Source organism: Salmo salar, chromosome 05 (genome assembly GCF_965601325.2).
Source record: "Salmo salar chromosome 05, fSalSal1, whole genome shotgun sequence".
Taxonomy (NCBI): Eukaryota; Metazoa; Chordata; class Actinopteri; order Salmoniformes; family Salmonidae; genus Salmo; species Salmo salar.
Genome location: NC_138295.1, coordinates 59,482,850 through 59,509,684, shown reverse-complemented (window position 1 = coordinate 59,509,684; position 26,835 = coordinate 59,482,850). Strand labels below are relative to the sequence as shown.

Genomic DNA, 26,835 nt, shown 5'->3' with positions numbered 1-26,835 from the left:
CAGACCAGAGGACATTTCTCCAAAAAGTCCCCATGTGCAGTTGCAAACCGTCGTCTGGCTTTTTTATGGCGGTTTTGGAGCAGTGGCTTCTTCCTTGCTGTGCGGCCTTTCAGGTTATGTCGATATAGGACTCGTTTTACTGTGGATATAGATACTTTTGTACCTGTTTCCTCCAGCATCTTCACAAGGTCCTTTGCTGTTGTTCTGGGATTGATTGCACTTTTCGCACCAAAGTACGTTCATCTCTAGGTGACAGAACGCATCTCCTTCCTGAGCAGTATGACGGCTGTGTGGTCCCATGGTGTTTATACTTGCGTACTATTGTTTGTACAGATGAACGTGGTACCTTCAGGCGTTTGGAGATTGCTCTCAAGGATGAACCAGACTTGTGGTTCTACAAAAAAAATTCTGAGGTCTTGGCTGATTTCTTTTGATTTTCCCATGATGTCAAGCAAAGAGGCACTGAGTTTGAAGGTAGGCCTTGAAATACATACAGAGGTACACCTCCAATGGACTTAAATGATGTCAATTAGCCTGTCAGAAGCTTCTAAAGCCATGACATAATTTTCTGGAATTTTCCAAGCTGTTTAAAGGCACAGTCAACTTAGTGTATGTAGACTTCTGACCCACTGGAATTGTGATACAGTGAATTCTAAGTGAAATAATCTGTCTGTAAAGAATTGTTGGAAAAGTTACTTGTGTCATGTACAAAGTAGATATCCTAACCGACTTCCCAAAACTATAGTTTGTTAACAAGAAATTTGTGGAGTGGTTGAAAAACGAGTTTTAATGACTCCCACCCTAGTGTATACAAACTTCCGACTTCAACTGTATGTCCGTTCTGTGGCCATACGGCTGTCTGATGGTTGCCATGGAGAGGTCAGGACTTTTTTTATTAAATCTTCCATTGGTATTCTCCATGTATTAAGCTGTCATAAATAATGTACTATGTAAAATGGGAGTGCAGCAGCACTGAAAGGGGCAGTTGTGAAACAAACACTTACTGTCAAGGCTTACTGGTTTCATTAAAGCTAGGAGTAATAGTAAAAGCACAGTACATGCCAGATTGTCCTTGAAAGGTATCCAAAATAGACACAAGAAAGCATCTTTAAGAGTCCCACATACATGTGGACACACAGGTAGGAGTCTACACACACACACACTTAGACAAGTTAAGTGCCTGCCTGACCTGCTCCGGAACAGGGAGAGCAGGGAACACACACACACCCTCACAGAAACACACACAGACACACACACACACACACACACACAGACACACACATAGACACACACAGAGACTCGTACCTGTCCTGGTCGGCACTACGGAAGCGGGGGAGGATCATGTGTCGGAAGCTGCTGGTGCGGTCCAGTTTGGGCTGACTCTTAGCCCTCTTGATAGAGCCCTTCAACCTTCTACTGAGGAAACTCTGAACAGGGCAGCCATGGAGAGAGGGAGGAGGAGGTGAAGAATGAGAGGGTGTGAAACAGGGATGGATAGAGGGACAGAGGGAGGGAAGGGACGCAGGAAAGGAGATAGATCAGAGTTGTAGAGAGGGGGAATAGGGTGAGTAAGGAAAGATCGATATTTGGTGCCCAAAATGGATTGGAAGAAGAACAGAGGACATATGTGATTTAGTGAATGACAGATGCATGAAGGGGAGAGCAACAGAAAGATTTATTACATATTGTATCAGTCATACATCCACAATATAGCAGTAGTAGAATAGTGTAGTATCATCTGGTAACCAACAGTGGGTGGTGTTGTGCCATAAATATACCCACAATCCAACAGCATACACTGGACCTCAGTAAAAATAGGAGCTTCATATTGCAGTGCAGTTTTGTCCTGTGCTTCCATGCAACCATATTCCCCTGATTTTGATCAGCTCATTTAGTCAGTATATAACACAGGTCTAGTCTAGCATGTTGTGTGTTGATACTGTGTCTTTTATAAGAAGTGCTGACAGGGAGAACAAGGCTTCAATAGTAGAATGAAAATCAATGAATGATGTCATTCTCCGCAACATGCAGTATAAGTTTCCATACAACTACTATGCAGCCTTTTCCTCTCAGAGTGGAAGGAGAGACATGCTGCTATTGTATCTGAATAACCTCACAATGCTTTTTTTGACAGTCTTACAAAACTGAATCAGCTGAATTCAACCTCTCTCCATGTCTAACGTCCACTCAGATATCAATCTGCACATTACACATCAACATTGAACACTACATTTTGCGAGGAATTGGTCTGAATCGAGACAAACCATTCACTTTTTGTGAGCTTTGTGTCACTGAAGTCTGTTTTAAAGAAGTGACAAAAAATTTGACTCATTTGCTGACCGTCACAGTAACCGACTGGTAGGACTAGATAAGTCATTCTGGCTTGATTAGCCGGCCTGTCTGACACTTTTAAGCCTCATACAGTCAGAAGAACTGAATCACAGTGGTGGGTTACATTTGGCATAGGGAACAGAAAACTCCATAGCATTTGGCAAAGGATGTAACGTGAAGTTTAGAGGGGGTTTCTTCACCACATACAGAAACATCTGAGTCATGTACCTCGATCGGAGGAAGAGGTGCAATATGGCGTCTGGTCACTGGGCTGGAAGCGGCAACCCTCCAGTCCCCCGGCCAATTAGAAGAAGGGGGGGAGTGGGGGAGACTAAGGGACAGGCAGGGGGAGAGGGGCAGTGAGCGAGGGAGAGGGGGAGTACCGACCCCTTTCTTGTAGCGTTGCTGAGGGCAGGAGCGGCCATGGGGGAGGGAGGGGGAGAGAGCGGGTGAGAGGGAGAGGGGGAAGGGAGGGGTTCCACTGGCCCTACGACAGGTGTGTGGTGGGGAGTGGGAAGGGAGGGAGAGAGAGAGGGACGGGGGGAGCGAGCGAGGGCGGTAGGAGGGAGGGGTACTCACGGATTGTCGGAAGGATTGGGGGGGGGCAGTGGGAGGGATCTCCATGCTTGGCTGCTTCACGTTGGCTATGCTCTTCCGCCGGGCGCGAGCGTTCTCTGAGAGAGAGAGGGAAGACGACAGGTAAGAGAAAGAGAGAGAGAGAATCCAAAAGACAGGTGAGAGAGAGGGGGAGCGAGGGAGGGCATGGACTTGGCATATGTGTCAGCGGGGAGACGGGAGCGAAAGAGAGAAGATACACACAGTACAGGCATACGGTCAGGGGAGAGGAAAAGTGTGAGAAACTGACAAGTAATGTGAAAAACCAGAAGGTGAAGTGAAGGTGGAGTGTGTATAAAAAAAAGCAAGGGAGAGAGCGAGGTTAAGGGTGAGAGAAGCAATGCGATGATAATGTCCCATTAGCCCTGATGTCCATCATCCCCTACTTCTTCTCCTCCTACCAGGAAAATGAGGGATATAGATGGAGAGCTGCATGGGAAGGAAGATGAAAGAGGAGGGGTGAGGTGAGTGAATTGAAAGGAATGGGTTTTCTGCCTGGCCGTTTGACGAGGCAAACGTTAACAATCTGCACTGAGTGTGGTGGGGGAGGGGAGAGAGGAGGCAGGGACCAAAGGAGGGGAGCAGGTGGAAGCATTAACAAACAAAGCACCTATTGACTTCCGTCCGTGAGTCAGTCCCTAATGCAGTGAATTAGGCAGAAAGGGAATACACTCTGTACTATCCATGATGGATGACAGAGGAGACCAGTGGCCGGACAGTAGAGAAAATGGATCACACAAGCCCACTCTAACACTCCGTACTATCCATGATGGAAGGCAGAACCCACTGGACACAGACGTCAATTCAACGTCTATTCCACGTTGTTTCAAAGGAATTCCGTTGAAATGACGTGAAAACAACATTCATTCAACCAGTGTGTGCCCAGCGGGAGGAGACCAGTGGCTGGACACAGGAGAAGATCTGTGAAAGGCAAGGAGAAGTTGACTAATGTATGCAGTATCATAGAAAGAAGGGAGCGGGAATGAAAGTGGGAAAGCATCTGAGGCTCGTTCATTTCAGTCTTTCTTTCTTTCCCTCCCTATCCCTTTCTCCGCTACCCTCTTTTGAGATAGATCAATGATAACATCGTCATATTTGAGGCTATAAATATTCTTCCTGTCTCTTATTCTCTCTGTCTCTCGCTCTCCCTCTCTCTCTCTGTATTCTGTCTCTCTCTTTATCCCACCCTCTCTTCTCCCTCTCTCTTTCATCTGCTCTCTTTCTTTCCCTCCTTCTCTCGCTCTCCCTGGTTTTGCTATCACACAGACACACAAATACTCAGGCATACACACACACACTCCTCCTCTCTCCCACGCAGCTATTTTACATAATTCAAAAGTGCATTTATCCTCTCCTCTCTCCAGCCTCTCATCGCTCTCTCTTTCCTCTCCTCACTCTTCACGTTTTCCCATGGTCCCGTCTTTCCCCTTTACTTTGTAATGTATCTTGTCTCCGCCATCCTTCTCCTTCATCCTCCTTTCATTTATCTGCATTCCTTCTCTTTATCCGGTCTCTACATTCCCTCCACTTCTCAAAATGTCAATCTTTTCTCATGACTCTGCTGTCATGCTACTTTCCTCTGCCCACGCACTGAGCTGAGCGAGCGCCTTAGGGAAGGATCCTCATTGTGATGATAACCAAGTCAACGAATCACAGAGGGTTATGAAATCCAAAAGGGTGTATGTCCATTATACACAGCGGAAAATCACAAGACCAATGAACCAACTGATAGTCCATCATTGTCCTTTGTAAATATGGGTAGCACACAGGATCTAAATTTGATCACTCTTTTGTTTCTGAGAATTTTCCTGCACAGCAGGACATTTTTACTTGTGGTGTATTTCAGCTTTAAAAAGGCTTCTTACGTTTGTAATTTCCACTTAAAAATGTCTGACTTGATTTGCCCTAATGAAAAATATATCAACCTCTACAAAAATGTCCATTAGTTATCATCCACATAATATTTCCTCTTGCTCCAGAATTGTTTTCCTGCTGTAGCAAACTGGCTCAAATTAAGATCCTACATCTGTATTGAGGTAGTTATCATACTAAGGGACCTGAGTATTTCTGACCACATAACCTAACCAGGAAAACTACAGGCTCTAGTCACCCTGGTGTCATGATCTGGTATGATAGAGACAAAACATCATTTTTTATGGACCAGAGTTTTTCCTGACTATGTGACCTTTTCCTGGTCAGTTCACATAGTTAGGAAAATGGCAGGACAAAAGTCATTATGTATGAACTTCAAATACAGCCCCAGTCAAAATGCAACATAAACTAAGAGGTGTATCATTTCCTCCTGGAACTATTGTTCCCAAAACAAATTAGTTTTGCAAGAGCAAGTAGACTGTAGCCATGCCTGAGTAGCTAAATGAAAATTCAGCTGGTATCCCTCCTACAGTCCTAAGGTGTGACTGCTCTGTGGCTTTAGCTAGCTAGGCATTTAGAGAAGCTGGAAACAGTTAGCAACTTGGCGTCGTGCTCTCTCCCTGAGGGTGAAAACGTTGTCCTTTGTTGCCAATTTAGATTCATAAGATTATCTGAAAATATTGGTCTCATGGAGGATTTCATTGGGCAAAACCTTTGATTTGTTTGGAGATCTACCAAGTCGTTTTCTTTACTCTTTTCAACGCTTAGTCTACTATGTGAAAGAGATTATTCAAAAAGACAGCAAATGTTATTCTTATGAATGTGGATTTAGATCGTCCAGATAATCCATCGTTAGATGCTCTACTGATGGTCATACTATCAACAAACGATCTGTTGATAAGCAACAGTTAGGGTTAGGTTTAGAATAAGGGTTACGTAATGGTTAAGATTAGGGGTAGTGTTAGGGCTAGGGTTAGTAGATAGTTAGTTGAAATGTTGCTGATAGTCTGTAGAGCATCTACAGATGGACTATCCAAATAAAGTGTCACCGCTGGTTGTCATGGGTTACCCCTCTCGAAATTTTTGGATTTTGTGTTCTGATATGATTGGCTAATGAACCCTTTTGTTCGATTTGAAAGTGCACAGAGCCTTGCAGCGTGACGGTGAGTTTACGGAAATAGGAAATAGTTCAGCAAGGTCGTTCCGTATCTGCTGCTCACCACCATTGGCCTTCACTCAAAGCTCTCAAATCACAGCGTGAAGCCAAACCTGACATTGTCGAAGTGTTTATACAATAAAGGTTCCGATGCTCCGTACTAACAGAACGAACCCTTGAGATAACCTTTAGCATAACGCTTGCTAGGCAACACAACAATAATTTGGCAAAGTCTGAGTGTCATTTGGCTCAGTAAATTAAGAAAAGAATGTACATGTTTGGTAATGATTATGAACAAAACACTTAAATATACCGGATAGGCTGCAGTTATTCATAAGAGCTTTGTGCATAATAAAACATTATGATAATATTACTAGGATTAATGATCCATTTCACTGCAATATTTTAGTAATATAAAAATCGACATTATATTTATTACACCACTTTTTTCTCATTATGGCAAATTGTGCAATCGGCGAGCAAGTATTTCTGCCCCATTTAAACATAAAGTGTTAATTGCTTTATCTACAAAGGAGCAATATTACAGTGTTGAGATTTTGAGTCATTGCGGTTTGACCTCCAAAAGTGGATATTTCAAAGCTTTACAAATGCCAACAGTCTTTGTTCCAATTCCTTAGTGATATGCAAACTTACAAGAAAGGATCTGAGGCAGTGTATTGCAGTGTAGTGCAGTGTAGCGCATACTAATCTCCCCTAGAGAGGGGAATCGTGCTATTGAAATCATAAGGGCATCATGATTTTTATTATGATGGGTGAGTCAGACACGTGTAAAATGTAGTCAAGTGTGATCAAACGTACATCCTTTAGGGTCTGTGCTATCCGGGATCCTTGGGATGTCCCTACACCAGTGAAGTTGACATTTTAAATGGTTAAGGTTAGGCCTGACCCATCCTGTAGTGGGGTGCAGTGCCAGTATAAAAGAAATGGAGCCCACACACTGATAAGCTCAACCACGTACCTTTATTCACAAACATACATTGACGTTGGAGCTTATGAGTGTACGGCTCTATTTCTTTTATATATGTCAAACGTAACCACATACCCTCACTTGTTCAGTCATGTCCATGTGTTACTATAACACTTCATGCACTTCATGCTCAGAGTGGGGAGACAAGATGAGTGGGTTGAAGTTGCTTCTAAACACTGATATAGGGTCAGATCTTTTTTCATCCCTACATGGTCCAGGTTATGATGAAAAGATTAGTAATCTGATCCTAGATCTGTTGTTAGAGCAACTTCTACCTTAAGTGGAGACAAATGAGAGGCGTGAATTGTGTGACGTTTTGCAGTAGCACCAGTATTATTTGTGTCCTATATGAACTCCTTAATGGTGTCCAGCAATAATCGACCACATTAAATATTTATTTATGATTATGCGTTAAAAAGCCATCGGTAAAAGGGACTCAATAGGTCCATTTCATTCAATTTCTCACCCAGTCCCTTCTGATCCAAACCCGGGCTCTTTATTTAGTTTCCATGGCAACATTTTCCAAGTACCTTGCATTTGAGTTACAGACACATAACAAAGCCAGTGAACAGAAAATACACTTAGGAGCCTATAAACTACATCCTACACATTCACCTTCGCAAACGCTAAGCAACAGAGGGAAGAAACACGCTCCAAATGTGGGGGGGAAATGAAAATCTATAGTCATGCTGATATCATTCGGTTATTGTTCATGATATCTGGGGTATACCATGTCTAGTACTACCATAACTGAAATGACAGACAAATGCAAAAAGTGTAAAAAAAAAAACATATTGCCTTAGAATGACTTAAATAGTATAGTAGTATATTAAATAGTACTAGGCATTACATAATGAAGGGAGGGTTAGACGAATGTAGAGATGGTTGGAATGACCCATCTAAAAATAGAGGAGAAAGCAATAAGGTTCTCATTCTTCTGTTACTGCATCTGATTTTACCCCATAGAACCTTTTATACTGAGAACGTGTTCACGGATACAATAGGATGCGCATGATGTGTGTGTTCATCTGCAACTGTGCATGCGTTTGTATACGCCGCCTACAGCATACATGACGCCAATGATGCACGTGTGCATGTGCCTGTGTGCATACAGCACAGTTTGCACTGGCATGCACATGGATGTGTGAACATGTCAGTTGGCATTGGCATGTGTTTGTGCGTGTGAATTGGTGCACTCTTTTCCTTCTGAATGTAAATCTGATGTCAAGCCGAAAGCTGAAGATGAAACGTGTGGGTGGCGACAGCTTCCAGCTTAGTCCCTCAGAGAGAGAGGATGGGGAGGGAGGGAGAGTGAGGGAGGGAGTAAAAGAGCGAGAGAGAGCATGGAGCGAGAGGAAAGAGAGAGAGGGAGAGAGAGAGAGATGGATGTATAGAGTGAGAACGAGTGGGAGGGACAGAGCAAGACAGGAGAGTAAACGCAAGAAAGCAAGAGGTAGAAAGGTAGAAGGAAAAAGCGAAGGAGAGAGAGTGACAGAGAGCGAGAGACAGAGTACAAAAGCAAGAGCGATGGAGGCTGGAGAGGGAGTGGGTGTCTGAAATGCTGTGAGCCTTTTTTGTGTGTTTTCCATTGTTTTTCATAGAATGCTGGTCTGCAGACCTGTTAGCTTTTGATCCAAGAACTGTAAATCAGAACGTAGGATCGTCTCTCCTGTGTGCAACATACACTATACTCCATTGTAGTTCTATGTTGATCTTTCTTGACGTATTTCAACACCACTTAGGTCATGTCTCTACATGTATGACCATGCCTTAGAGGATGTCTGAGCCATAGACATAGAATCTATAGAACTGATATCCTCATTCAAGTCAATGTTCCGTGATGGGTAATACCGGTGGCCATATTGAGTGTACTGTCAAACTGACTTGGCCTTACCCGTTCTAATTCATTATTTCTATGGTATGCGCACTTAGGAGTAATTTCTGAGTTTTAATTGATGAATGATTTAACAGATAAACAAACAATGTCTAGCTTTTAGGCTTGCCACTTAGCAGGCAGCGGCAGCTTACTTAGTGTAATTTGATGCATGTCAGAAAGGATACGTTGTCATGGCAATACAATATTCCTATTTTTCAACTAGATATACAGAATGAGCATGTTCTAATCTTTGTCTAGCTCTAGCCAATCAGGGCCAATAATGAAGAGGGAGGTAGCCTTGTAAGATTTAAAGTTATAGTTCATCCTAAAATCAAAGTTTGCTAGATGTTTTCAGACCTCAAAGTGGTTTGATTTGAGTTTAGGGTGAACTATCACCTTAAACTTGCCCAACTCAAATGTTTCATCTTCTATTGGTGCAAGATGTTACAATCTTCTTACTATTTGGGAAAGTATAAAAGCGGACCGTAATGCATGAACAGTGGACCATGACAACATGCTTTCATGTGTGCACAACAAAACGAGATGCCTGTTTAATCCAATAGCCTGTTCCTACTGTATAGAACCTGAATAAATCTGGTGAATGCAGCATACTTGGTCATGACCAAGATGGGACATGAAACATCAGATGACAACTTTGGTTCCTACCTAATAAAGAAGACGGCGTTGGTTCCTACCTAAGAAAGATGAGAGGTTTCGTGCTTCGATCCCAGACCTCTAAAGTATCTTCAGATGTCCAACGTCTATTCAGCCCACGATAAGAAAGTGGAGGCCATTCGAAGCAAATAACTTTAGATATCCAACTTCGTCTTGAGTTACCATAGTTTTCCACGGGTTTTAGTGTCTGTTTGATATTGTTGTCGTTGTCACATTCCTTTGGGCCCAAACTTGCTGTAAATCAATGCTCCTCCACTATGCCTTGACATTAGTGTCTATAAATAATGAAATACATTGGCGTCAGTGAGCATCTGCTGACACTGGACGTGATCGTGAATGTGTGTCATGGCATTTGCCTGATAGCCTAAGTGCATTTGTCTGGGTTGCTGTCAAGCAGGTAAGTGCCTCACCCATTGAGTTCAGCATCTGCAGGTTTGAGACTATGAGTTGGCCATACAGATATATTGCTCAGGCAGTGCTTGAGGTCAACTCTCAAGCAAAGAATCCAATTTGAATAACACCAGCAAGCAAAGACGGTAGAATATACTCTAATCAAAAATGAATATACAGCCAAATAACTATCAACAACTTTGTCCACACTTTAAATATTCAACACATAAATCCACATATAAATGACTTGATTACCAGACTTTACTATCCAGGCATCCTGAAATAGGAATCTCTAGATCAACTTAACGTTTCACTCATGAAAAAAATCTATTCTAACTCAGTGAAATAAATATGAGAGGTTTTTATAAGTACAATTTAGGAGAGGGAAAATGAATCGCCTTACTCATGGAATTTGTGGATAGGTCAAGGAAGGGAGGCAGTCGTTTTCTCATAAGGTGAAGTGTCTAAACTTCAAACTGTATACTTTTGAAAAGTGCTCATAAATATATTTATCATGACCTTAAAGTGCCACATGTAAGCTTACAGAGAATGATGATTTTGTAGGCTACTCTTTCCCCACACATAAATAACACCAAAATATTAGCTATCCTAGGCTATACTTGATTGAATTTGTAGACGTCTCTTACAGTAGTATATCCATATGGAAAAATATGAAGAATTAGAAATAGGCTATGTCTCCAAAGTCAGCGACTGTTATAATTCCTCACGGATGTATGGTTCATTCTTCCACCACCTCCCCCCAGCCAAGCTCCCCAGCACCGGTAGCGGCTGTTCCGCGGCGGGCAGTCGCGCTGAGAGCTCCTCTTCCCCGGCCTCTCCCTGTCCCCTCGCACCGGTGCCCTCGCCCCCAATCCCGCGGCCGTTTCCTCGGTAACCTACAGAATATCTACTGAGGCGAATTTCTCTCATGTTTTGGTTGTAATTGAGCAATGGTTTTAAGGGTTATATGCCTTCTATCCCCAAAATGATGTTGTCCAGGTGTGGAGGATATATTTCTACAAGACCTCGATTTCGATTTCGGACAAATAAAATAATGATTAAAATAAATAATAACACACTTTTTGGTTAATTTAATGTTTTGTCGTTTTTGTTTTTTACAATAAGCAGATCAACCTATGACATCTGCAGCTGTGTATGTGTGTAGAGTGGGGGTGTGCGCGAGGTCCGCCTGTCCTGTGTGCCAATTATTGGAAATAGGCTAGTGCGCATTCGGATGCGCTCCGACACGTCCTACTCTTATGCAGGGGGAAAGATATTCGAAGTCCTCTTTCCGTTGATAGACCGATGCTTTCTTAGTTCCCAAATTGCCAGAGAATATTGAACTAGCAGCAGTTTAGCAGATGCCGTGCCAGCACCTGGAGAGGCTACTCTTGCAAGTACAGGACGCGCGAATCATTGGTGATCATCAAAACGCAAACGTCATACAGAAATAACAGCGAAACAGCAACACGAAAGTGAACAGTGTCCTACAGCATGGAATAACCGGGCGAATATTTCCAAATTAGCATCCTTTATCCAGTTGCTAGAAATGATAGTCCATCCTCAAGTAATCCGCCTCTCCTTCGATGAAGGTCTTATCCAATCTATGTCGAACGAGACTGTGTCACACAGGTGTATATGGTTGGAGCAGCACTAATGCCTAGCCTTGCTTTGCCTTCACATGTCCCTCTCTCTCGCTCTATCTCAGTTTTGTTAAAGGGGTAGGACAGCGATGTTTTGAAAGGGTGTGGGAGTCGAGTAATGGAGTGATTGTAAGTACAGTACTAGTATGAGGTGCCCAGAATGCGCTCTCTCTTTCTCTCTCTCCACCCCCTTCATCACTCTCTTCCTGCCCCCTCTCACTCACACACACACACATCTGGGAGAATGAGAGGTTCAGAGCTAGGGGCAAGTGTGTGGGAGGCATGAGCGTAGCAATATGACTATGACACTGAAAGTTGCAACCCGCTCATGCATACAGAAACACACACAGAGACACAAGACAAATCTGGGGTAGGTGTAATGGTTTCAATGCAAATAACTGGATCTATCATGGAAAGAAAGAGAACCATAACTGAGTACATCATAAGTACCCAAACACATCTGTAATGGTGACAAAACGCTGTGCCTATCTTCAGGTAGACCTACATCAAAACACAATTTGCGGTACTCTTTTATCACCAACAGCTAAAAAGCCAGGCATTTTTTATTTCAGTCACTTAAGACATCGCCGGTGATGGCACTTTATAGTATATTTAAAGCAATCAGTATTTCCAAATAGGTAAAGGGTGACTTAGATCTGTTTCCATGACAACTGTAAGCTTGGACCAACTTTTTAACCCATCGCATTACAGATAGTAAGTCACTGAGCTATAAGAATTACAAGGATTGGTTAATTTAAGTATTGCAGAAAACAATTTACTACACCCCCTCCCACACACACATTTTCTCTCCTTCACCCCCCCCCCCCCCCCCCCCCCCCCTCTCTCCCTCTCTCTCCCTCTCTTGCATTCTCTCTAACGTCTGTGTGTCTGCTCTATAATTATTTCCATGGTTACCATTAGTGGTGTGATCCTAAGGCGGATGTACTATTGTAGTAATCTTTCCAACTCTCTCACCACTGTCATTTACTCTTTTCACATCCCTTGCTTATTACTCCATGCAATACAAATGTCCAACCCGTTCACATAGTTCTCTCCCTGTCTCTCTCCATCAGATAGGATAGAGGGATGGTATGAAACGAGGACACACTTGAAGCGTGTACTGTGCCACCTGGCTAGGTGGAGTGCCAAGGCTGAAGAGTAAACTGGGATGTTGGCAGTGGTGGGCACACACACACACACACACACACACACACACACACACACACACACGTGCAAGCAGGCATATAAACACACACACAATTACAGTGCAGTATACACAACACAAGCCCAAGCATTCTCGTGCATGTGAAGATATTTGCATGGATGTTCGCACACCTTCTGTAGATACCCTACAGCCTCACACCCATAACACATACATCGCCGTGACTCATTTACAACATCCCATTCACCCACCATATGGTGTGAATACTGTATCTCCCATCCATTCTTACTCTATAACTTACTGATAGACCAAGTATATGAGCTCCTATCTAGCTTCACAGAGCGCGGTGGAGCCTTTAGTTGACAGTCAGTCAGAGTGGGAGTGTTGGCCTGACAACACCGGTATTCTGTCTCTGGAAAACCACGTGCCTCCGGAGCTGCAGCACACGGCTGTGTGCAAATATTCAATTAAGAGCCTGTCTAGTGCAGCTGGAGAGCCTGGTAACGACACTCTACGTGTGAGAACAGAGCCAGAGAGCCGAGAGAGAGATAATAGATATACAATACATACCTATAGGGGCATTGAGATAAAGGTGTTAGAGACAGACAGAGAGAGAGGGGCGGAGAGGTAGAGAGAGAGAGACATAGACAGAGAGGGGGAGAGAGAGAAACAGAGAGATGAGAGATAGAGAGAGAGGGGGAGAAAGAGAAACAGAGAGATGGAGAGATAGAAATAGGGGGAGAGAGATAAACAGAGAGATAGAGGGGGAGAGAGAGAGACATAGAGAGGGGGGAGAGAGAGAAACAGAAAGATGGAGAGGGGGAGAGAGAGAAACAGAGAGATGGAGATATAGAGAGAGAGGGGGAGAGAGAGAGAAACAGAGAGATGGAGAGATAGAAAGAGGGGGAGAGAGATAAACAGAGAGATAGAGAGAGAGAGGGGGGGAGAGAGAGAGAGAGAGAGATATAGAGAGGGGAGAGAGAGAGAAACAGAAAGATGGAGAGGGGGAGAGAGAGAGAGAGACAGACAGACAGACAGACAGACAGACAGACAGACAGACAGACAGACAGACAGACGGAGAGGGGAGAGAGATAAACAGAGAGATAGAGAGAGCGAGAGGGAGAGAGAGAGAGAGAGAGAGAGACATAGAGAGAGGGGAGAGAGAGAAACAGAAAGATGGAGAGGGGGAGAGAGAGAAACAGAGAGATGGAGATATAGAGAGAGGGGGAGAGAGAGAAACGGAGAGATAGAGAGACAGAGAGAGAGATAAACAGAGAGATGGAGAGGGAGAGAGAGAGAGACAGACAGACAGACAGACAGACAGACAGACAGACAGACAGACAGACAGACAGACAGACAGAGAGAGAGAGAGAGAGAGAGAGAGAGAGGGGGGCTAGAGCAAGCTCTAATACAATTTGTACTACATGAAGGAAAGTTGGCCATCATAACGACATGTAATATCCGTTGACTTCAAGAAGACCACACGCACTGTCCTTATATTTCTCTGCAACACTCTCCAGTCAATAGCTATTTTTGCCTCTTTTGTGTAAACGGATGTACTGGCATAAATGCTCTTGTATACGACGTGAGGACCAAGGTTGTTTTATCTTTGCTTGGTCACTTTCTTCAACACCCAACTCCCTCCATTTCAACTCCATCCATTCAATTGTGTATGGCAGTAACAACGACTGATTCTTGGCTAACCCATTTGTAGCAACTGGCATGCACCTATTTGAGATGCACAAAGAGGAAATATAGCAAAAGCATACATTTACATGCAAAAGGAGAGAGTCATGGTCTATGAAAGCCACAAGGGAGAGAAATGATTGACATCTTGCGTTAGAGATATGGTCCTTTGGATTGGTATAGCATTAGTTGTTGGGGTTGTCAGTACATACAGTACTAGTCTGAGTCGCGGGGGGGGGGGGGGGGGGGGGGGGGGGGGAGGAGTTGCAGGGGGTTGCTGTGTAGTAACAACTGAATGGTGGTATTTATTTCCCATAAGAATATGCTGCTGTACTAAAGCTCTGGAACACATTTCATGTCAGGAGAAGGTGTTGATGGTGTGTGTGTGTGTGTGTTTGTTTGTGTGTGTGTCAGGGGCGTAGGCACGGGTGGGCTTGGGTGGTGATTTCGATAAAATCCTTAAGCTTACAGATGAATCCACAATTGGGATGTTAGCTACCAGTTCCCGAAACAGAAAACTGCCTGCAAGGCTTGGCGTCTCGCATGTCACATCAAATCAAATCAAAGTTTATTTGTCACGTGCGCCGAATACAACAGGTGTAGACCTTACAGTGAAATGCTTACTTACAGGCTCTAACCAATAGTGCAAAAATGGTATTAGGTGAACAATAGGTAGGTAAAGAAATAAAACAACAGTAAAAAGACAGGCTATATGCAGTAGCGAGGCTATAAAAGTAGCGAGGCTACATACAGACACCGGTTAGTCAGGCTGATTGAGGTAGTATGTACATATAGATATGGTTAAAGTGACTATGCATATATGATGAACAGAGAGTAGCAATAGTATAAAAGAGGGGTTGGCGGGTGGTGGTGGGTGGGACACAATGCAGATAGCCTGGATAGCTAATGTGCGGGAGCACTGGTTGGTCGGGCCAACTGAGGTAGTATGTACATGAATGTATAGTTAAAGTGACTATGCATACATGATAAACAGAGAGTAGCAGCAGCGTAAAAGAGGGGTTGGGGGGGCACACAATGGAAATAGTCTGGGTAGCCATTTGATTACATGTTCAGGAGTCTTATGGCTTGGGGGTAAAAACTGTTGAGAAGCCTTTTTGTCCTAGACTTGGCACTCCGGTACCGCTTGCCATGCGGTAGTAGAGAGAACAGTCTATGACTGGGGTGGCTGGGGTCTTTGACAATTTTTAGGGCCTTCCTCTGACACCGCCTGGTGTAGAGGTCCTGGATGGCAGGCAGCTTAGTCCCAGTGATGTACTGGGCGGTACGCACTACCGTCTGTAGTGCCTTGAGGCCGCGGTCGGAGGCCGAGCAATTGCCGTACCAGGGTGTGATGCAACCAGTCAGTATGCTCTCGATGTTGCAGCTGTAGAACCTTTTGAGGATCTCAGGACCCATGCAGTGGGGAATGCAGCCCCTGTTAGGAGCAACTTGAATTTACAGGCATAATGGAATGAGATATTGGATAGACAACTTCTGGAACTGAACAGTCGTTTTCAGAACAATTCATGTGGGATAATGAAGAAGGCCGCAACTGCCTGCCTGCCCAGATCGATCTCATTTGGTCAAATGACAGTGATACAGACACCCAGTACCCATTATGACATTTATGTGGAGGATGCAGAGATAACTACTCCTTTGGTACAGCAGCTTAAACGAAAGGTACAATCATGCTATTTTTGGGAACCCCTGGCTTAGATCACCATGTCTACAGCAGCTTCGACGAGCCCACAGTGAAAAACAATTAATTCAACCTCATTTACTGCCTTTTTAAAAACATAGCTGAGATATGGCTGACTTGCTTAAACAAATGTGGTTTCTACTGACAATTGAGATGTACAAGCCATAGCATAAGGGAACGATGAGCGAATAAGAGGCAATCCTTCATTTTGATTAAGACATTAACGAGCCATCTAAGACGGACGTTGTCAATATAACTATATATCAGCACTTTTGAAATGTACAGCGACAGAATTCAGAACATGGGCCATTCTTACAGTATTCTCCCTGTACACCAAGTCAGAACCGAAGGATAAATAAAGGGGGCATACTGTATAAGCAGACAATGAAAGCTCTTACAATATTCGATGACGACATTTCTCTAAAACAGGCTATAGGCTACATGTGCACCACCAAGTCAGAACAGTAGGCCAAGTCATGAGGGGGAAAGGGACCAAATGATTAAGGTGATGCACATGGGCTACTAACAGCTTACTACACAACATACACTTACTATTACTTTCTTAGCTGCAGTATACAATACAATACAAATACAATACAAAATTATTACATAATTTATGCAGCAGCAAGACATTTTAGGACTCACCATTGTGTTGTGCTCACTTGAACAGGAAGGTGGCGCAGCGGTCCTTACTGTGGGCAAATTTTGTCATGAAACTTTGTCATCAAAGTCTGGCATTCTCTAGATTTATGGTACTTTCAAGACAACTGGGAACTCGGAAAAAAACAAGATTGAATCATGACATCTTCAGGTCAGAGCTCTAGAAAGAGGCCTGAGTTCCCGACTGGAATTCCGTATTGGATGACCGTTCAAAACTTATTTTCCCAGTCGGAGCTCGTTTTTTCAGAGTTCCCAGTTGTCAAGAACACACTGAAGTCTGAGATTTCCCAGTTCTGCGTTTCAAGTTGTTTTGAACGCGGCAGAAGTCATGCTGGATTGACAGCATGGCCAATGTATTCAACCTTTTCTGGCCTATGGTGTTGTGTGTGAATGTTTATCCTTTTAAGCTTTGAAAAGAGACCCTTAAACCCAGACTTGGACCACACACCCTCTCCACCAAATAGCAGGCAGGGGAAGCAAAATAGTGATTGCTTTGCAATGCTTGCAGTTAGCCACTGATTCCTTCCAAACCACTCATTGTTGAATATGTTGTTGTGTAATGTTTATGTCCAATGGCCGATGAGCACCGATACATATTATCTATGATTTCTCTTTATATGACAAGGATTGAAAAGGATTTACCAGTAGATTGTTGATGTGATTCATGATAATGACTGTTTTCTCTAACTTGCTAGTTAAGATTTTGAAAGTATGATGTTGACATGATCAGTCCAATCAAAGCTACTGTAGATATAACGTGATTTGATGTCATTTTATCTGTGGCCAACGACCTTGAGCCTTCTTGGATGGGCACTTCTAATGTAAGCCTATGGCAGCACCCAAGGGGGCTTGAACTTTCTAGCTCTCCCTGTAGATTTTGAGATTAAGTAATGTCACCATGAGTGACAGAACACTGAGCCAATCACGGTGCAACTAGAGAAGATTAACAACCCCTATGCTCTGTATTTTCCGCTGGCTGCCCCTCCACAGAAGCAACTGTGCTAGGCTGAAACACTTGCATTTTGGAGCTGCTTTACTCAAGGAAGCAAAAAAGAGTCCATGTCTGCATGCAGCTTTATCAACTCAATACATTTATTTTTACATTGTTTGCAAACTGATATGTGACACATTAATGCCTAAATAACAAGCAAAACAGGCAAACAATATATATTTTTCTTTTAAAATAAACAGGTGGGTCTCAAAACAGGCTCTGCCCCACCTGCCCTGAATGACGGGTCGCCACTGACCTAGCTTGAGACTCGAGTTTTGAAATATAAGGGCCTACAGTACATGGAGAAAATCAGACCTCTCTTACTATATATAAAAATAGCCACATTTCTTCCCAGTCAATGTAAATAGCCTATCATTTTTAGGAAGTTAATTTCATTGGAAATATAACTTTGCCCTGTACTTATTTTCCCATTCACTGTTAGGCCCTATATACTACAGATAATTTAATTGACATCACACAAAAGGCTACATTGTAGGCGCACTTGATCACCTGTGCCCAGCAGAGAATTGAACTCAGCTTGCATTTTGACTCAGAAAGTGATCTCAATAAAGAAAAGGTTGGTGACCACTGTTCTAGTCTATATCCCAGCAAACAGAAGATGACCTGAGGACATTCGGCGGCATTCCCATTAGGTCCCTAAAGGGTCTCAGTGTGATGTTATCCCATTGACGTTCTTAGAACGTTGCGTGATGGTCCCAAGGGAGAATTATTTGGGGTACTTCTGTCTAGTTCCTTGTACGTTCCCAGGACGTCACTGAGGACCATGTCAGGACCTTTCTCGGACGTTCTCATGACTTTCATTTTACTAGTCCTTAGGACGTTGTGCAATGGTCCCAAGGGAACGTTCTCTGGGGGACCTTTTTATAGTACCAGGTTTGACTCCTGAAGGTTCCCCTGAACGTTCTTAGTACGTTGTGTCATGGTCCCTTGGAGGATTTGTGTAGTTCCTGGTTGGACCCGGGGACATCCCCAAAGACATTTTTAAAATGTTCTTTGGACGTTGTGTCTTAAGGAACATTATGCATTTAAGAAAATGCATAAAAAAAACAGAGTGGCATATTTTGAGCTTAAATATAAGTGCTTTGAGTGTTGACAGTAATCACAGTAATTCTGCCAAAAAGTTGTATTTTGAAAAACAGCTCAATGGGTCATTTTTAAGAGTCATTTGGAAACTGCAGAATCTGCTCTTTCTGATACTATATAGACATTAACACGTCTTACCTGCCTATGACTCTAGGATAATTTTAAAAAGTAACTTTTTGGGACTCCGTTTCATTTCCCTGCCTCTATGTCAATTTCAAGCTGCACTGTTCATCAGATTCTTCATATAAAATGTAACAATTGATAATATTCTCACCCACAAGATTATTGTCAATTTAACGCTTCCCTTAGAGTTTGAAAATCACAAAAATACTATTTTACGTAACTCTTCCACCATGACCCTTCATCTACTTTCCTAAGTACGGGTCTCAAACTTGTAAAACACATACATCTTTTTTAGTTTTTTTGTATTTTACGCCCTTTTTCTCCCCAATTTTCAATCGTGTGTCATCGCTGCAAATCCCCAATGGGCTCGGGAGAAGCAAAGGTGGAGTCATGCGTCCTTGGAAACATGACTCACCTAACCGCGCTCCTTAACACCCGCAAGCTTAACCCGGAAGCCAGCCACACCAATGTGTCGGAGGAAACACCTTTCAACTGGTGACCGGGGTCAGCCCGCAGGTACCCGGCCCGCCACAAGGAGTCGCTAGAGAATGATGAGCCAAGTAAAATCCTCCCCTAACCCGGGTGACGCTGGGCTAATTGTGCGCCGTCCTATGGGACTCCCGGCCAGTTGTGGCACAGCCCGGAAATGAACCCGGGTCTGTAGTAACGCCTTAGAATTCTGCGCCACTCGGTAGACCCCATAATTACATGTTTTACAAATAAATTAGACCCGCTACCGGAATAGTGACATCCATGATGTTCTGGGTCAATTTGACCCACGCAATTTGACCTTGACCTCGGTCTATACAGTGCCTTCGGAAAGTATTCAGACCCCTTGCCTTTTACAAATGTTGTTAGGTTACAGGCTTATTCTAAAATGTATTAAATAGTTTTTTTTCCTCATCAATCTACACCCAATACCTAATATTGACAAAGCGAAAACCTTTTTTGAATTTTTTTTTTACATTTTAGCAAATGTCTTAAAAATAAAAAACATAACACATTCACATAAGAATTCAGAGCCTTTACTCAGTACTTTGTTTAAAACCTCTTCAGCGTCTGATCCCGTTAGCGGGATCAAAATCCAGCGAAAAATCATATCGCCAATTAGCATTAAAAAAATCATAATTAAAAAAAAATATATATTAATATATATATATTTTTTTTTATAGATACACCTCTCCTGAATCGACCCACGTCGTCCGATTTCAAAAAGGTTTTACAGGAAAAGCAAATCATTAGATTATGTTAGATGAGTCCATCGTAAAAAGCAGCAACATAGCCATTTTCCGACCAACCACTTGAATCACAAATAACCAAAAAACAGCTAAATGCAGCACTAACCTTTTACAAACTTCATCAGATGACACACCTAGGACATCATGTTACACAATGCATGCATTCTTTTGTTCAATAAAGGTCATATTTATATATAAAAACAGCATTTTACATCGGCGCGTAACGTTGACTGACTATTTTCCCCTCAAATGCGTCCCGGGAAACAATGCTACAATTCCCTAAATTACTATTCGAAAACGATTTTTTAAATTTATATTGTCAATCTAACATTTATAGATGAATATCTCTTGAGAACACCTGTCATACCAGATTTTAAATTAACTTTACTGGGTAATCACACTTTGCGATAAAAGGAGATGCGATACACAGAAAATGAGCTAATAAACCGAGCTCGGCGCCATCTTGGAACAATCGCATGTCACATCTCATCTTGTATAATATTGTCAATAATCGCCTACCTTTAGTTGTCTTCATCAGAAAGCACTTCCAGGAATCCCAGGTCCACAACAGATGTATTTTCGGTCGAAAAAGTCCATCATTTATGTTCCATTAGCTTTCTGTTGTTAGCGCGTCTGAATGCTGTATCCAAATACTCTGCCGGGCGCGGCACAGCCGTTTCGAAATAAAACATTTTTTTCCCATTTAGGTTCGTTCAAACATGTCAAACGTTGTAAAACATTAATCTTCAGGGCCTGTAATACCAAGAGAGCCAATAAGATTCGAGGGGGATGATTTCATTGTGTTTCAAACCATTTCCAAAGGTGGGGGTAGACATGGCCGCCGGCATCATAATGGTGATGGCCCATCCCCTGTGACCAATTTCCAACGCGTCTCATTCACTGAGTTTCGACTGTATAAGGCTCAAACCACTGTGAAAAGACTGGTGACATCTAGTGGAAGCAATAGGAAGTGCTCACTGAACCATTGTTAACGGTGTGATTAATAGGGAAAGATGAGAAGTCGAGTCCACAATTCTGAATTCCACTTCCTGTTTCAATCGGTCTCGGGGTTTTGACTGCCATAGGAGTTCTGTTATACTCACAGACACCATTCAAACAGTTTTAGAAACTTTAGGGTGTTTTCTATCCATATATAATAAGTATATGCATGTCCTAGCTTCTGAGTTTGATTAGTAGGCCGTTGAAAATGGGAACGAATTTTTTTCAAAATGCGCTGTGGCGCCCCCTATCCTAGGGTATCCTCAAGAGCACCTTTGGCAGCGATTACAACCTCAAGTCTTCTGTATTTGGGGAGTTTCTCCCATTCTTCTCTGCAGATCATCTCAAGCTTTGTCAGCTATTTTCAGGTCTCTCCAATGATATTTTATCGGGTTCAAGTCCAGGCTCTGGCTGGGCCACTCAAGGACATTCAAAGACTTGTTCGGAAGCCACTCCTGCGTTGTCTTGCGGTCCTGAGCGCTCTGGAGCAGGTTTTCATCAAGGATCTCTCTGTACTTTGCCTCGATCCTGACTATTCTCCCAATCCCTGCCGCTGAAAACCATCCCCACAGAATGATGTTGCCACCACCATGGTTAACCATAGGGATGGTGCCAGGTTTCCTCCAGATGTGACGCTTGGCATTCAGGCCAAAGAGTTGAATCTTGGTTTCATCAGACCAGAGAATCTTGTTTCTCATGGTCTGAGAGTCTTTAGGTGTCTTTTGGCAAACTCCAAGCAGGCTGTCATGTGCCTTTTACTGAAGAGTGGCTTCTGTCTTGCCACTCTACCATAAAGGCCTGATTTGTGGAGTGCTGCAGAGATGGTTGTCCTTCTGGAAGGTTCTGCCATCTCCACAGAGGAATCCAGAGCTCTGTCAGATTGACATTCAAGTTCTTGGTCTCCTCCATGACCAAGGCTCTTCTCCCCCGATTGCTCAGTTTGGCCGGGCGGCCAGCTCTAGGAAGAGTCTTGGTGGTTCCAAATTTTTTCAATTTAAGAATGATGGCGGTCACTGTATTCTTGCGGACCTTCAACGCTGCAGAAATGTTTTGGTACCCTTCCCCAGATCTGTGCATCAACACAATTCTGTCTCAGAGCTCGACAGACAATTCCTTTGACCTCATGGCTTGGTTTTTGCTCTGACATGCACTGTCAACTGTGGGACCTTATATAGACAGGTGTGTGCCTTTCCAAATCATGCCCAATCAATTGAATTTACCACTGGTGGACTCCAATCAAGTTGTAGAAACATCTCAAGGATGATCAATGGAAACAGGATGCACCTGAGCTCAATTTTGAGTCTGATAGCAAAGGGTCTGAATACTTATGTATTTGCTGAAATGTGTGGCGATGCCCAGCTATTTAAAGGGACAGGTGGCTATTTGAGACTGAGTTTAATTGAAGTTGAAGAAAGTTGCAGTAAATCCCTGACCCTAGTCTCAGTGCAGAGAGATATTTTGCAGAGGGAAGTATTTTAAGACAACAGCCAACCAATGTATGAAAGCTGACTTACACACTCAGGGCTGAGGAAGGGAACCCAGCCTACACAAGAGATCCATGGACAACTGCCAATCAAACCAGGAGCTGTGCTGCTACTGCTGTTATTATTGTTATTGCTCTATTTCATCCTCAGGATATATCACAGGATATGTGAGCACTTACATAATGTCGACATTTGCATAGCTGCTCCGCATAAAAAGCTATTTTCTAATTTAGGCATGGTATTTTCAATGGTGCTTCACTCCATTTCTTAACATGTCATTTCTGGTACCTTGTAATTGATAAATTGATCAGTAATCATTTATTAAAGGGGGATTTTTTTTGTCAAAATTTCAATTACAAAGAGGATTCTAAAAGACCCGTCTTGAAAAAATGTATTGTAGCTAAGATGTTGATTATAAAAACGTTATCTTTAAATCACATTTGCCTAATTTTTCAATAATATACAGCCCCAAGGAATACATATTTACTGTGCAGTAGCACTCTCTACTCTGCTGGTTGTTACGCTTATTAAAGAGAAGGTTGCACAATATATTTCCACAAATCTAACAATGTAGATTGATATTCCATCTCATACAAACGTTTATAAAAAGAAAATGTATACACTTATACACACATTTTCGCAATTTGAATTACATTTATCAGAAACTCCTATACAAACAAAACATTACGGCTTTGACGTCAAGAAGGGAACTGTTGGTGGGGGCAGTACACACTGATCTTTTTTGCAGGATATCATGGTAGTCAATGTTTGTTTTAGCCATTATACCTGGGTTTACTGCTGCTAGTAGTAGCACTCAGGTTAGCATGTCATTAGCTATAGCTACAATCGGCCAACAACAGAGTCTTAGCCAGTTCGGTTATAGATGTTCAATGTCTATTATGATGGTAAAGGTTTATCTTGATTTTGTGTAGCAGATTTTGTGTAGCAGATTTTGTGTAGCAGGTTTTGTGTATCAGCGAGAAATGCTGATGTGCTGAACTGCTAATAAGTGACGTGTTTCAAGACTGCTAGTGGTTAGCTAGTAGGGGTAAGCCAGGGGTGGAAAGGGGGCTATGCAAAAGGCCAGAGAGCTGTATTAGTGTTTATTTTTTTAATGAGCGGATACAGAGTAAAAAAAATCACAGGATATGATCAGATGATAAATTGGCTTTATTCAGAGTGCCAAAATATATTTTTCTAACAATAGTAGGACTCTGTATGATGTGGGTATTCACCATCTTATGTAGGCAGTGGTTTCACTCCTACTCCTGTAGTGCTCCTCTTCATGTTACATTTCCGAACGCTTTTCCGACCTGACTTCGGTCAAATTCGATTAAAATATAAATTTCTCAGAAAATACAAATGTAAAGTGATAGGGTATAAAACAAATCAGAATGTTTTAAAATAAATTGAATTCTACAATCTTCCCTTTAAGTAAAATATAACTTGACTACTTGTTCCACATGAAGTAGCTTTACAGTGAGGGAAAAAAGTATTTGATCCCCTGCTGATTTTGTACATTTGCCCACGGACAAAGAAAGGATCAGTCTATAATTTTAATGGTAGATTTATTTCAACAGTGAGAGACAGAATAACAACAAAAAATTCCAGAAAAATGCATGTCAAAAATATTATAAATTGTTTTGCATTTTAATGAGGGAAATAAGTATTTGACCCCGTCTCAATCAGAAAGATTTCTGGCTCCCAGGTGTCTTTTATACAGGTAACGAGCTGAGATTAGGAGCACACTCGTAAAGGGAGTGCTCCTATCTCAGCTTGTTATCTGTATAAAAGACACCTGTCCACAGAAGCAATCAATCAGATTCCAAACTCTCCACCATGGCCAAGACCAAAGAGCTCTCCAAGGATGTCAGGGACAAGATTGTAGACCTACACAAGGCTGGAATGGGCTACAAGACCATCGCCAAGCAGCTTGGTGAGAAGGTGACAACAGTTGGTGCGATTATTCGCAAATGGAAGAAACACAAAAGAACTGTCAATCTCCCTTGGCCTGGGGCTCCATGCAAGATCTCACCTCGTGGAGTTGCAATGATCATGAGAACAGTGAGGAATCAGCCCAGAACTACAAGGGAGGATCTTGTCAATGATCTCAAGGCAGCTGGGACCATAGTCACCAAGAAAACAATTGGTGACACACTACGCCGTGAAACGCTGAAATCCTGCAGCGCCCGCAAGGTCCCCCTGCTCAAGAAAGCACATATACATGCCCGTCTGAAGTTTGCCAATGAACATCTGAATGATTCAGAGGACAACTGGGTGAAAGTGTTGTGGTCAGATGAGACCAAAATGGAGCTCTTTGGCGTCAACTCAACTCGCTGTGTTTGGAGGAGGAGGAATGCTGCCTATGACCCCAAGAACACCATCCCCACCGTCAAACATGGAGGTGGAAACATTATGCTTTGGGGGTGTTTTTCTGCTAAGGGGACAGGACAACTTCTCCGCATCAAAGGGTGGATGGACGGGGCCATGTACCGTCAAATCTTGGGTGAGAACCTCCTTCCCTCAGCCAGGGCATTGAAAATGGGTCGTGGATGGGTATTCCAACATGACAATGACCAAAAACACATGGCCAAGGCAACAAAGGAGTGGCTCAAGAAGAAGCACATTAAGGTCCTGGAGTGGCCTAGCCAGTCTCCAGACCTTAATCCCATAGAAAATCTGTGGAGGGAGCTGAAGATTCGAGTTGCCAAACGTCAGCCTCGAAACCTTAATGACTCGGAGAAGATCTGCAAAGAGGAGTGGGACAAAATCCCTCCTGAGATGTGTGTAAACATGGTGGCCAACTACAAGAAACGTCTGACCTCTGTGATTGCCAACAAGGGTTTTGCCACCAAGTACTAAGTCATGTTTTGCAGAGGGGTCAAATACTTATTTCCCTCATGAAAATGCAAATCAATTTATAAAATTTTTGACATGCGTTTTTCTGGATTTTTTTGTTGTTATTCTGTCTCTCACTGTTCAAATAAACCTACCATTAAAATTATAGACTGATCATTTCTTTGTCAGTGGGCAAACGTACAAAATCAGAAGGGGATCAAATACTTTTTTCCCTCAGTGTACGTCATTTCGAAGAAGTGTGGGAACAGTGATGTAAACTGTTGCCAGAAAACAGTATTGATTCTAGCTTAGCGGGCATACAATTCCATGAACCATCTCTCTCTGCCCCTTTCCCCAGTGAATGTTCCCCTGCTCATGTCCATGAACCGTTAAACAAAGCTACAGTAGCGCTCCATTTGTATTCATTCGTTGTTCCAACATTAAGACAGCAAGATGACTCAGCAAATCTCTCCAAAGACAAGCGGCAGCTTAGGGGTGGATTTGCAGTTCCCTCAGTGACAGACTCACAGGCTCCCTGTCATCCTGCACTGTTAATTTTATATAGTCTCACTAAAACAAACAATACTGTTGTTGATACTGCTACAGTACTACGTATGCTTCATGCTGCAATTAAAACATATTGAAGTGTCCTTTAGTATTCCCATGTGGTAGCAAACAGAGAGTAGCATAATTGGGGTTGGCTAATGGGTTCGTATTGCGTAATGTTGCAGTAGATTTTTGGTGTCAACGGAGGCTGAATTGCTCAAAACAAAGATAAATCTGAATAACAGACTCACTAATCTAATATATAATGCTAGAGAATACAAACTACGCACATGCATGGTAACTGTACTGAGGTTGTTGATGGGTTGGCAGGTTAGCGGTAGCTGCTGGAGTATGCTGCAAACATGAACCACTTCTGAGTTCCACTCTTACCCTGACAGTTGTTTTGTCCCTGGTGGAACCTCAAAGACATTGCATGTTGTTTTAATGAGTTAAAAGGCTGGGGAAAATCCATAATTTATACTATTTATTATGATTCATTTTCTGAAAGTTATTGGAAGAGAAATTAGTTCAGTTATACACGCTAGTGTTGTACCTTTAAGATGGGATGTGGAACAACTCCTATAAATAAAATATCAAAATGACAATGTTGTCCCAGTAGACGGAGAACAAAAGTTTATAATGGAGGAAAATACGAACAACACGTTGTGTTTTTACATTGAATTTCCATTCAGCCAAAGGCTATCAATCAGATAAGCAGTTAGCTAGCTACATTATGTTTGTGATTTAGCCTGAGGTTAA

At 42.7% G+C, this 26,835-nt stretch overlaps 1 protein-coding gene across 4 annotated transcripts in view; it reads right to left on the bottom strand.

Annotated features, from left to right (window-relative positions):
* The window catches only part of LOC106605281 (ras/Rap GTPase-activating protein SynGAP-like), a 111,169-nt gene that overhangs the window by 45,917 nt on the left and 38,417 nt on the right, over nucleotides 1-26,835 (bottom strand). For 3 of the 4 annotated variants that reach the window (XM_082975322.1, XM_082975320.1, XM_082975319.1), the window contains exons 4-5: nucleotides 2,911-3,005; nucleotides 1,306-1,427 (exon numbers count right to left, since the gene is read on the bottom strand). In XM_082975322.1, coding sequence (XP_082831448.1) covers nucleotides 1,306-1,427; nucleotides 2,911-3,005 — 217 coding nt within the window. Of the gene's footprint in view, nucleotides 1-1,305; nucleotides 1,428-2,910; nucleotides 3,006-9,533; nucleotides 11,639-26,835 lie in introns of those variants that run through there. The other variant, XM_082975321.1, reaches the window with a different exon arrangement.